The sequence below is a fragment of the Candoia aspera genome, chromosome 6 (genome assembly GCF_035149785.1).
Source record: "Candoia aspera isolate rCanAsp1 chromosome 6, rCanAsp1.hap2, whole genome shotgun sequence".
NCBI classification, from domain to species: Eukaryota; Metazoa; Chordata; class Lepidosauria; order Squamata; family Boidae; genus Candoia; species Candoia aspera.
Window position 1 is genome coordinate 10,664,195 of NC_086158.1, and position 13,175 is coordinate 10,677,369.

Sequence of the window (13,175 nt, forward strand, 5' to 3'; positions counted from 1 at the left end):
GAAGGAAAGACACCGGTGCCTGTTGCTACAAGGCTGATCGTTGAAGGGGAATTATTTCTAACATAAGGTGCTAAATTACAAGATGGTTGGAAAGGTTCTGAAGTGTCCTTAACAAGGAGAAATGGACATAAATGTCAAAATACATAATAAAATACACAATACCTACCTGAGCATATCCTAAACAGCATTTACAACAGATTATATTTATACAATGCAGGCCACCACTAGTGAATAAATCAAACATGTTAAAGGGCTGGGATGTCTTGTCATAAAGCACTGATTCTCAAAAACAGGGAATTAGGTGCTTCCAGAGGGACGACTCTAAAAGCTGCTCATCAAGAAAGACCACAGAGCAATTCTGCCTCCTTTGTCTCTTTCACAAATTTTCTCTCACAATAAAAGTTGTCAGACAAACCTGTAAAGAAATGCATAAATAAAACCAGGCATCTGCAGGATTAAAAGCCTTAATCTGGAAGCATTTTTAAATAACAGAAAGTATGCAGAGATGATTAATAAGTGTATTTTCCATCTGAGCCATCAATTAAAACTTATTTCCCCCTGTTAGTAATTCCTACCGAAGTACTTGAAATAAAAGCACATTAAGGAGAAAGGTTGGGAGGGATGGGACCAGTGGGGTGCATTTCCTATCTCAGCTTTCTTCAGATAGCCAAAAAAAAAAAAAAGGCCCCACTGAAAGTAAATCCATAGCTCTATAGTGACTTTCCATCACACCATTTTATGGTTGTCTGGATTTTAGCTTTAATCCCTTCTCCCTTTAGCCCTGTCCTGGGAGAAGCCCAATAAGATTAAGCTTGGTACATATCCTCTATCTACCCTGAGAGTTGAGTGGAAACAGCAGACAATGTAAAATTAAAATGGTATTCTTTAGGAGTCCACTGATATTCAAAAATCCATTGACCTGCCTTTGTTGGTGGTACTACCCAGACTACTCCAATAAAATCCTAACTGAAAATTACTATGGTATTCATCCCTAACCTGGTCTTAGCTTAGATTTTTCTCAAAGTTGTTGACCAGTAACCAGACACCAGGTGACTTCTCAAGCAAACTAAACTATGTTTCTTAACTTGGTTTGTTATATTACAATGCTGGGCTTTACACATGATGCTAAAGCATGAACTTTGGTTTACAAATCACAGTGGCTGAATTCACAGAATAAGCTAAACCCAAACTCAACCACCACATTAGCATGCGATGGAAACCAGCTCATTGTGCTTAACAAGAGGGTGAGGCAATTATGTGAAATGCCTACTTGTATCTTCTTAGACCAAATAGGAGAATGGAACAGAGAATCAGTACAGAAGATGTAGTAGATAGGCAGAAGGAAGCTCCAAAGAGAAAAAGGCCAGGTGCCTATCCTCAAAAAGGTTTAACACTCTTATTTCACAGGGTGGACCCCTTGGGCTCAGTGTTCATACCTTCTCTGCCTACAGAACAACAAGATGAACTAAAGACAACTACATTGAACTGACACAACCCAAGTACTGCCCACAGGGACTATTATGTATTTATTCATTCATTCATTCATTCATTCAAATTCATTCATTTATTTCACTGACCTATTTATCTCCTACCCTCAAAAATAAGATGGGTACAATCCCAGTAGGGTTGTCCCCTCCTGGAAAACGGCATTATCCTCAACACAGAATCAGGTGGACCTTTGGTTCATCTGGGCCATGTTTTTATTCTCTCTTTTTGCAGAGTTATTGCTAAGGCTAGAAATAAAGGGCTGGGCAGGAAACCCAGCAGCAAAGACCAAGATGAAAGCGGAAACGCTGAGTGGAGATCCCAGAACTCGAGCCAGGAATTCCTGTTCTGTTGACAAACCAAGGATCAAAATATATTTATAGGGGAGTATAATTACCTAGCAAGGCCAGCCCAGAGGCCTTAGTCCCTACCTATAAATAAAATAATGTGAACATATTTTTTCCTGGCCCTGGAAATGGAAAGGCCAAAGCTCAGCGGTAGCAATTGCTTCTCAAAATCTGGGAGAGGTGCCTTCCATTTCTACAGATAATACTGACTGGGATCAGGTTGGATCACCTTCTTGCAGAGAGGGGTTCCGCTTTTAAAAAGTCAGTTCAGCTGCCTAGGGCCACATGGACAAGGTATCACAGGAGAGCAGCTTTTAGCCATATGAGGGGGGGGCGGTTTCCATCCATCCATCCCACTATTCCCTTCGGGTTAGGAGTGTCATGCAAAGAGCAGAAAAGCAGCTGGACGTAGTAAGCCAAAGAAATTAAAAGCAGGAGATAAGAAAAGACAGCAAAAACTGGATTATGCCATCATCCTTCACTACACCGCACTGGACCTTTCGGTCTGCAAACCATACTTCCTTGTCTGTAGGGTGCTTTATACCCTGTCCTTTGTTCTTATTGCCACTCCCTTTCTGAGCATCACATCATCTTCATTCAACCATGACTTTCTCAGCCTTCCCTTTGCTTGCAACTCTTGCTTCATATATTTATTTTGTGAATCGGTCCTCATTCATTCTCACTACATGACAAACTACCTCAACAGATGTGTTTAATTACTCTACTTGCTCTAGTTTTCCACTTGCAACCACCTTCTCCATTTTTTCCGTCCAAGACAACTACCTTAATCATTGGCACATTATTTTTCCATCCACACACCTCGTTGCATCATACAATTTGTCTAACATTTGTTGCAAATCTCAGCCAACAACACGGCATCATCTGCATACAAAATTATATACCCATTCATTTCCTGCTCAATACCGAACTATTCATTAAGGATTTCATTTATTCTCATGTACACTTTTCTTCAATCATACACCACTCTTACCATATTCAATAATCAAGCCTTCAGCTCCTTATTCATGCAAAACCTTCCCTAATTCAAGCCTATCCATTTTATCATACACTTTCTCTAAATCAACAAACATGCAATAAACTTTCTTTCCATTTCATACATTTCTCAATGACCTGCTAAAGAGTAAAGCCCTTGTCCAGTATGATACTGCACTGCACTTTCCAAATTTTGTTCATTGTCATCTCTCATACCTTTTCATTCAGAATCTGGCTAGATGTAATGGTATGTGGGACTAAACTTGGGAGACAGAAGGAAGGGTCACAGACTAGACAATGGTCAGATAAGAGGCAGCTGAGCCCGGAGAAGGAATGGGGGCGTGGCAAACATCTCAGAAGGGACCCTCCCTAGTTTCTTGGACTGTAAAGGCAAGGGGGGAGAGATGTACCTTCAGACTTGCAAGATTCTGTTTACAATAAATTAGAGCTAGTACTTCTGGGTGTGCTTCTTGTCTGGACTACCTCACAAGGCTGACACTAAACACCGTCCTAGGCACATTTAACAAACTAACCCCCTGTAGTTTTTGCATTGATTTTTGCTACCTTTTCCTTGCACAAGGGAACAACAGTACCATTCTTCCCAAAGGTGGCCACATATGCAATTTTCACACAGGTTAAACAAAGCTGTACAGTGTGCCTATTATAGCTACTGTTTCTGACGATAACAATTTATGAAATGTTCTGATTTTGTTAAGGATTATTAGCTCTTTATTACTCTGTTTTTCTGTCATGGTCATTTGGGGATTTTATTGTACACCATAATGATACCGTATGGAGCAAGGCAGTAGAGAAGAAAGTTAGTAAATAAATAGAGCGTTTTTCTTTCTTCTGTTTGCAGCATTCTCTTGTATTCAGGTTTTTTTTTTTTTATCCAGAGTCTCTCTCACTTTGCATTTCCACCAAGCATCCTTTTCCATTCTTCCCAACAGCATAACTCCACACACTTCTGTGGCACTCCGCAGTGTCTAAGTAACTTCTACATCCTCTTTCTAATATGTTTCATACAAGACCCTTCTGTTCCTGAAGTTGTTCTGTTTTAATTTCTTTCACATATTTCCTTTTCTTCCCTATCCATTTTCCCAAGATCCACTTTTGACACTACCAAGAATTGCTCTTTCCTACATTCAGAAGCTTTTATTGACCTGGTATCCACCACTAATTCTTTCACCTTTCACCATAAACAATTAAATTGTGCTCCTGAGTTTTCGAAAAGCTATAAATGCTTCCCATGCCTTCTCCTTCCGTGGGCTAAGAAATCTTTTACATCCTGTGGTTGTCCAGTCTGCGGCTCTTCCTCCTGTCTCCCAAGGTCATTCCCACAGACCATTACAGTATGTGAATTGTTGCTAACAGTGCCTGGAATTTGTTGGAGTTTATTTTTATCTCTCATCTTTACTCTGCTTGCTGTATCATGTATGGGTGCTGCTCAGAGTCTGCTATGATTGGAGTGGCCTAGAAGGCCAATAACTTAATAAATAATAAACAAACTCTACTCACAAGATCAGACCATCTCCATGCAGACCTCTGATATCCTGCCCTAAATGCTTTTTAGTAAGATAGAGAAGATGTAGACTAGGCTACATCCTTAACTGTGGGTATGTCACATGTTGCATTTCCTGCTAACAGTGTTGACAGTACTCATCAGTTTTGGCATAGTTTAGCCTACTGAAGTATAAGCACAACTAAAGTCAAGTTTTACCCCCAGCAACATTCACCCTATCCTATGTTGCTGCTGCTGCTGCTGCCTCTTACTCTTTGCCTTCAAGTCGGTGTTGACTCCTGGCAACTGCTTGCACTCGTCCCTGCAGTTTTCTTGACAAGATTTCAGAAGTGGTTTGCCATTATCTTCTTCCTAGGGCTGAGGGGGATTGACTGGCCCAAGGTTACCCAGCTGTCTTTGTGCCTAAGGTGGGACTAGAACTCACAGTCTCCTGGTTTCTAGCCTGGTGCCTTAACCACTACACCAAACTGGCTCTCCTATGCTACCTAGGACCTATAATATAGAGACTACTTTGCAAGCCACAATACTGTTCCCTACATCCCACCAACTAGGATGCATATGCACTATACTGACACAATTAGGATCTCTCAAGTCTGACTTAGGGTGAGGTCTGTGTGTGCTGTTCAACATGTAGGGCAACAGTTGCTCTCTGAAGATCTCAATCAGACCTGACTGGTTTGCATCTGTTTTTTTCAGTAGCTGTGAACATTTTTATGGACTTCATTCTAGCCTGATGTCCAACCTTCCTCCTTTTTCATCTGACTTAGGATCAACAATATCAGGTCTGAGACTTAATAAATCTCATTTTAGGCACTGGTGAAATATGCCATCATATTCAAGTTAATACATCCTCTGTTTTATAACTGATAGATTAAAGATAAGGAAAAATAAGGAGCAGTATCAAAGCATGCTTTATTTCCATATTCCTTTTATGCTTGTACCCTTTGTAAAGAAACAGTCACAGGTGTTCCTCATAAATACATACTGGCATTGAAAAATGTAAGAAATGCTATTCCAAGGGGCATCACTGAGCCTTCCAGTTATCAAATCAGGAGCAAAAGGAAGATGTGGAGGTCTATCATTTATGGAAGTGGTATTCATTTATTATGGTTAGGGTTATAAATGGAAGTGATATTAGAACCACATCTGTAAAGTCATTGAAGATGGAAACAGACTTGGAAAAATAAGGAAAGTTTTCCAAGAGATCTTGTAACTCAGAAGGAGGTTACAACTCAAATTGGCATGCTAAAGGATGCCAATAGACGGAAAGTAACTGATTCCAAGATCAAACGAAGATGGAATGATTATACTGCAATTCTGTACAGTAGAGAGATCAACATCCAATATACCTTAGAAAATATTCCCTATTTACAAGAACTTCTAGTACTAGAAGAAGTTAGAGCAATACTCCAGTCATTACCTATGCCGAGAGCTAGAGGAACTGATGGAATACGAAGAGAAATATGGCAAGCAATAGAAGAAGAATCAGTAAAGATTCTAACCAAGCTATGCCAGCAAATCTGGAGAACAACACAGTGACCAACAGATTGGGAGAGGTCAGTCAACATACCAATACCAAAAAAAGGAGACTTAACCGAGTGTGCAAATCATACACATCCTTAATTTCACATTCTGAATCTCATAATGCTTAGGGTCATCCAACGCAAATTAGAGTCCTTCATAGAACAAGAGATGCCAGATGTTCAGGCTGGCTTTAAAAAAGGCCAAGAAACATGAGACATTATTTCTGATACATACTGGGTAACTGAGAAAGCCAAAGAATACCAAAAAGAAATCAGTATGAGCTTCATTGATTATCAAAAGGCCTTAAATTGTGTCAATCACATAAGCTGTGGAAAGTGCTCAGAGAAATGGGAATCCTAGAACATCTCATTGTCCTTGTGAAAAACTTACAGTATATACAGGTCAGGAAGCCACAATACGGACAGAACATGGTGAAATGGACTGGCTCCAAGTCAGCAAAAGAGTGAGACAAGGCTATACTCTCTCCCCTTATTTATTCAACCTATATGCTGAATATATATTGAAGGAGGCTAGCCTGGAAGAAGTGGAACATGCTTTTAAAATTGTAGGAAGAAACATCAATAACCCGTGATATGCTGATGACACTATTCTGACAGCTGAAAATGCAAATGATCTGGAATCTCTAGTAATCAAAATCTAGGAGCACAATGAAAAAATGGGACTAAGATAAAGATGACTAAACTAATGACAACAGGTATAGCAATTCCGCAGCCTTAGAACTGACAATAAAGATGTTGAAATGGTGGATAGCTTCTGCCTTTTAAAACTGACTACCAGCATTGCTTCAGGTATTTAAAAGTGCTTTCATATCCTCTCTCAAACTTCTCTTCTTTAGGCTAAATATAACCAAGTCTCCCAACGTATTATAATACTTGATTTCCAGTCTCTTGTTGATCCTGCTTGTCCTCCTCTGAAGCTGTTCCAGTTCATCAAAATCCTTCTTAAATCATGGTGCTGTGAAAGAATATAAGCTTGGCCTTGGGAAGGGGGAAGAAACAACGAACCATTAAAGGAAGAGAAACTCATTCCTGCAAAAAATGGGAAGTGTGAGAAAGAATCTCAAAATAATCGTGCCTTGATTATGTTTGGTATAAAATGAGACAAGAGAAACTCAGTCATGTTTCCAAGATTCTGTTACCTACCCTACAATAATAAAGAACAGTCCTGGAATCCCCATGGCTTCTGTTTCTTGACCTGGCCTAACCTGAAAGGCTAACAGATGCCCAGAGCAGCATATGGTACTCGAAGTGGGATCTAATCAATTTCAAATAGAGAGGAACCATCACTGCCACTGCCTCTATGACCACATTCCTCTATAACTACAAAACCAAGGAATATTCTACGGTTCAGACAAGATCTTGAAGAAGCTTCCATTACAAAGCCAGAGACTGGAGGAAGTGTTGGGGGCAGAACTTTCTCCCACATGTATCCATCAAATGTACCACCTCATAATGCCCTTCATCAAATTACGTTTTCAAACAAGTATAAATGCTGAAATAGAAAATAATTTCTGAAGCAGCCTTCTGAAGTCTTGGTTAGAACAACACTTACCTCTCTCATGTGCCGCTTCATATGCAGGTACACACATTGCCCTGTCTTGCGATAATGCCTTTCTACATGTTCCCTTCCAAATCCCAGGAAAGTATTCATGCAGACATAAAGGCCTCCTTCAGAATCCTGAAGAGAATAATAGACAATCATTAGAGTATACACCACCTGACATAATTCTTCAGCATGGCAAGGGACATAAACTTTCCTTTAAAGAATCATGGAATTGGACGCTATCTCAGATGTCCTTTAACCCAACTTCCTCCTAAGTGCAGAACCTGATAAATCATTTTGGACCAATGGCTATCCAGCCTCTGCTCTAAGACCCTAGAGAGAGGAAAATACCACTTCATGAGACAATCTAACGCACTGGTTGACAGCTTTTACCATTAGGAAATTCCTCCTAATATCTAACCTGGTCCTACATTCCTGTAGTTTTAACCCACTGGTTCTAGTTCGATCTTCAGGGGCAATGAAGAAGTCCATTACTCCCTGTATATGACAATCCATTAGATATCTGAAGACTGGTATAGTATCTCCCTTCAGTCTTCTGTTTTGCATGATAAACTTTTCTAGTACCTTTAACCATTCCCCACATGACTTGGTTTCCCATCCCATCATCATTTTGTAGCCCTCTTCTTGAACTTGCATCTGTGGTGCCTAGAACCAGACACTGTATTCCAAGTAGAGCCTGACCAAGGAAGAATAGAGTAGGACAATTACTTCCTATGATCTGGACCCTATGCTCCAGTTAATACATCCCAAAATATCATTTGCCATTTTAACATCTGCATCACACTGTTGGCACATGTTCAATCCAGAAGAAGATGCATTTCTACTAAAACATCCAGTCACACTCTATCAGCCCAAGAGCCAATGTGCTGTAGTAGTTTAGGTGTTGGACTAAGTGTGAGGACACCCAGGTTCTAGTCTCCCCTCATCCACGGAAGCTCACTGGAAAACTTTGGGCCAGTTGTTTTCTCTCAGCCCAAGATCCAGCATGGTATAGTAGTTAAGATGTTGGACTAGATGCTTGGGTGACTTTGGGCCAGCCACTCTCTCTCAACCCTAGACTGAAAAATTGGAAAACATCTATTTATCAATCCACATTAGTGTAGTAGTCTTGAAGGAGAGAGGGGAAAACCTTAACCAAAGAGATGAGAAGGAAAACACAGACTAGGACATATAGAAAGTATGCACAAATGTCTCAGACAGACACCTCCCTAATTCGCATTGTTCTAAAAGAGAGAGGGGCAGGAGGAACACAATCAGACTCCAAAATTACTGTATATAAGCCAAACTAAATAAAAGTTGTCTTTAGTCTCCCAAGGCGTTATTTCTTGCTCTGGTCTGCCTCGTAGGGTATTGCAGCAATACCTTGAATTAGGCTTAGATGTGAAATGGAAACCAGAGCAGATCATGGCAGATCAGTGTAATATGACCTACATCTTTTCTGTCAATCATTAACAGGCCAGCAACATTCTGCACCCACTGAAGCTTTGGAACAACCTTTAAGGGGAACCCCATGTAGAGTGTTTTACAGTAATCTAACATGCAAGGTTACTAAGGCATTTAGATCACTGCAGGCAGTTTCTCATGTCCAAGAATGGCTACAGCTGCCAAGCTATTCCGAGCCAAAAATAGGCACTCTTCGCCATCGCAGTCACCTGGGCCTCCTGGATTACCCCATGCTGTACATCTGCTCTTTTAGGACAACTACAATTCAGTCCAGAAGAAGATGCATTTCTCCTCTTGAACCCAGGAACTGCCCATTTACAGTATTCCACATTGATAGGATTCAATGTCAGTTTCCTACTCCTGACACAGTGGGAACAAACTAAACAAGGGTGCAATTAGGGACACTATTGAGATTGGACAACAACTGAACTCTTCCCAAAAATTGAGGGAGTGGGGAAGTTTCCATCCCAAAGTGCGTGGGCTGCTACAACATACAATACTGGTTAAAATATGGCTAACTAGTTTGTGGGTTGTTCTGTTGTGGAAACCAAGGCAGTGTGGTTAAGTTTATGGTTCAGTGCAGTGTGCAAACCCAAGCAGTTATATTAATTCAGTAAACTGTTATTCAGCTGACCATGGGTTAGGGCAGTGTTCCTCAACCTTGGCAACTTTAAGGTGTGTGGACTTCAACTCCAAGAATTATCCAGCCCGCAACCTTAAAGTTGTCAAGGTTGGGGAACACCAGGTTAGTACGTTGTGCAAATTGAGCTTGTCCTTGCTATTTGTTTGCAGAAAAGACAAGTCAAACGGTTCTACTGCAACCAAGCAGAACCCAAGAAAGCACCACTTTTTACTCAGGTTAATTCAACGGTTAAAATGCAACGCATCACTGTGTGCAGAGGCTCCCAAGATGCTTCGTGCTGCATTCGGACTCTCCGCAAAACATGTACTTTTCCCAGATAGTTCGTAATGCCCATTCTGCTTATATAGCAATCCAACCCTCAATCATCACAGATTTTAAGCATCTTGGAATGACCCAGAAGAAATTGCCTTAGCACTGTTTTAGCCCGGTAAGCTTTCAGCAACAGAGGGGTGTCCTTCAGCCAGTCGACCTTAAGTATTTAAATCTATAACATTGTTTTGGAATATTTTTGGCCTTCCTAATCAGTGCAGCTCCCTGTTCAGAGAGACCTGCTGGGTGACACTTGAGATTTGAAGTGTGTGGGTTATAAATATAACCTATCTTCCAACAAAATGACAAACACCAGGCAGCTGAGTGGCCTTTGAATCGTGTACAAAACATTTCATGGCCAAAATACAAACACAACCTTAAAAAGAGGCAACTCAACAGCGAAAACCCTAAGACTCTTTGAAATATATTCTTAAAAGAGAAGGAATAGAAGTATTGAGAGGAAGAAAAATATTTCGCAACGTTTCCCCTATTTCTGCTTTCGTGTTTGTTGGCGTCCTCTGGACTTGACAAAAGCATCTTTTATTTATTTACTGACTTACCCAAGTGAAATGTTGTCTTTCTGCCAGTGCTTCCAAATTGGTTTATATTTTAAAATAATGGTTTACAATGCAATAGGTTTTTTTTTAAGAGGGAAGAGAGAAAAGGAACTAGGAAGGTAGAAGAAATTTTTAAAGTTTTCTTTCTTTAAATATAAGGGAAGATGAGAATGCTAACCTAGCCAGAACAGAAAAGGTTATGCCTTGATAAATGTATTAGTTTTAGGTGCCATAACATTTTATGTTGTTCTAGGTGACTTGGCTCCTAAAGGAGGTTCTTCTTGGCTCCTAAGAAGGGGAACCAAAAATCTTGGAGATGCTTTTTAAGGCAATGGACAGTCACGGGTTCACAAAAAGCAAACTTGCTCGCCAGCGATTATTATCTCAACATCCAGGTCATTCGGATTTTTTGTATCTCAAGCTGTTTCTATCAGACCAATCTGATTTTACTTCATTGACCACAGCTAAATATTGCTCTATAATGTGTACAGCACGCCTCAATATCTCTTCTAATTTTTCTTAGATCTTTTTTAGAATTTTAAGTGTTTTTTCTTTTATTCTATTCAGATGTGAATCTTGTTTTATTTGTTGGTCTATGACCAAATAAAAATTGATTTGATTTCATAATATAAGCTAGCATAGCTTCACATTCTCACAGTGTTTTACAAATTCCAGTATTACCTATGTCCTTTTATAGTTATTTGCCCTAGTTATTTATAGTATTTAGATTATTCATTGTAAAATTAATTGTAATTTTATAGGATTCTTTTGTTTTTTAATACCTGTACTCTGTAATTTTACCTTAATAATTTCATTTTTACCTTATTTTATGCTATCAATATGACTTATTTTTACTTCTATTTTAGCATAACTGTTATGTTACTAGTTGTATGCTGGTCTATGACTGAAATAAAATTGATTGATTGATCTTAAAAACAAAACTCTCTCTCTCTCTTATCTACATATTCCTCTTCCCACCCAGAGTATCAGCAATGTGATCAGGCAATTGTAGAGATCAGCAGCCAAATCCAACAGTGTATTGATAGATTTCTGCTTGTGCAACAGAATTACTCTACTCTCCCTGAACTCTTAGGTACCATTCCTGAGCATCTCCCAAATTTGTGAGGCATGTTATGAGATAAACAAGGAAATCACTCCCAACCTTGATCCCAACTTTGTATTGATCCAGTGTCCGGAGGCTGTTCGAGTCTGGATGGGGCAGAACAGACTTCAGCTCATTCCTAACAAGACTGTGGTTGTTGGATGTCACCGTCACTGGTCTTAGATGGCACTGCACTTCCCCAGTCAAGACAGCTGCACAACTTGGGAGTCCTTCTGGACTCAGAGCTGCTGCTTGAAGAGCAGGTGGCAGCTGTGGCCAGGAGGGCCTTTGCCCAGGTTCATCTTGTACACCCGTTGCATCCCTTCCTCAATCGGAAGGCCCTTCAGACAGTCACTCACACCCTGGTCACCTCACAATTGGATTACTGCAATGCACTCTACATGGGGCTGCCCTTGAAGACCACCCGGAAGCTACAGCTGGTTCAAAATGCAGTGGCACGAGCAGTAACAGGCATCTCTCAGTGGTCCCACATGTCACCACTGCTATGCGAGCTGCACTGGCTGCCAGTCAGCTTCCGAGAGCAATTTAAGGTGCTGGTTATTACCTATAAAGCCCTGTATTGCACAGGACCTGGATATCTGAGAGACCGCTTGTCTCCAATAGTTTCTGCCCCTCTCAGTACATGCCATCAGAGTGGGTTCACTCCAGGTCCCCTCCATTGGATGTTATCTTGTGGGACCAAGGAAGCATACCTTCTCTGTTGCAGCCCCCACCCTCTGGAACAGCATCCCCCAGAGATAAGGATGGCGCCTTCTCTCCTGGGGTTCCAGAAAGCAGTGCAAACCTGGCTTTGGTCAGAATCTCCTTTTTTTTTTAAAGAAACCATCCAAAGTAGAATCATTCTTAATGATATGCTAGCCTTCTGCATACTGGGTTTCATTGCAGACCACTAAAACATGTGAAAATCCTCCTAAAATTCTAAATATACAGTTCTGGAGATGCGAACCATATGCTTTTTCTTATGGGAAGGTATATTAAATGTATGGAAGGGGAACTATTTTTTCATTAAAGTGACCTTGCAGATATGCCTTTAAGTAGATTGATTAATTGATTGGCTGCTTGGCTGATTACATCCCATCAAGTCAGTGTTGGCTCTTAGTAACCACATAGATTTTCTCCATGGTGGTCTGTCCCTAACCCCGTCTTTTAGCTCTTCCAACAGTATGCTCATCGCCACTGTAACTGAGTCCATCCACTTGCTGCTGGTTGTCCTCTTCTTCTCTTTCCTTCCACCTTTTCTAGCATCAGAGCCTTCTCCAGAGAGCCAGGTCTTCACATAATGTGTCCGAAGTAGGATAATTTGAGCCTGGTCATTTGTGCCTCGCGTGACAACTCTGAGTTGATTTGTTCAGTGTTCCATTGGTTTGTTTTCATGTTATTCTCAGGAGTCTTCTCCAATACCAAAGTTCAAAAGCATTGATCTTCTTTCTACCCTACTTCTTCAAAGTCAAATTTTTGCTTCCATGTCACAGACAGCCTTTAAGGAGGGGGACCCATAATCACCCTATCAGGGCCCCTCCAGTCTTGTAGGACTAATTGTGGGCTAAAAATGGGTAAAGAGGGCATAATGCATGTTGTGGGCAGGTAAAGATAAAAGACCTCTTAGGAGAGTTTGACTCCTTGCAGTTTCTATGCCACTGTTACA

At 40.6% G+C, this 13,175-nt stretch overlaps 1 protein-coding gene across 3 annotated transcripts in view; it reads right to left on the bottom strand.

Annotated features, from left to right (window-relative positions):
- USP13 (ubiquitin specific peptidase 13) overlaps positions 1–13,175 on the bottom strand; it is a 107,182-nt gene that overhangs the window by 67,545 nt on the left and 26,462 nt on the right. For all 3 annotated transcript variants that reach the window (XM_063306409.1, XM_063306408.1, XM_063306410.1), the window contains exon 2: positions 7,444–7,569. In XM_063306409.1, coding sequence (XP_063162479.1) covers positions 7,444–7,569 — 126 coding nt within the window. The remainder of the gene's footprint in view (positions 1–7,443; positions 7,570–13,175) is intronic.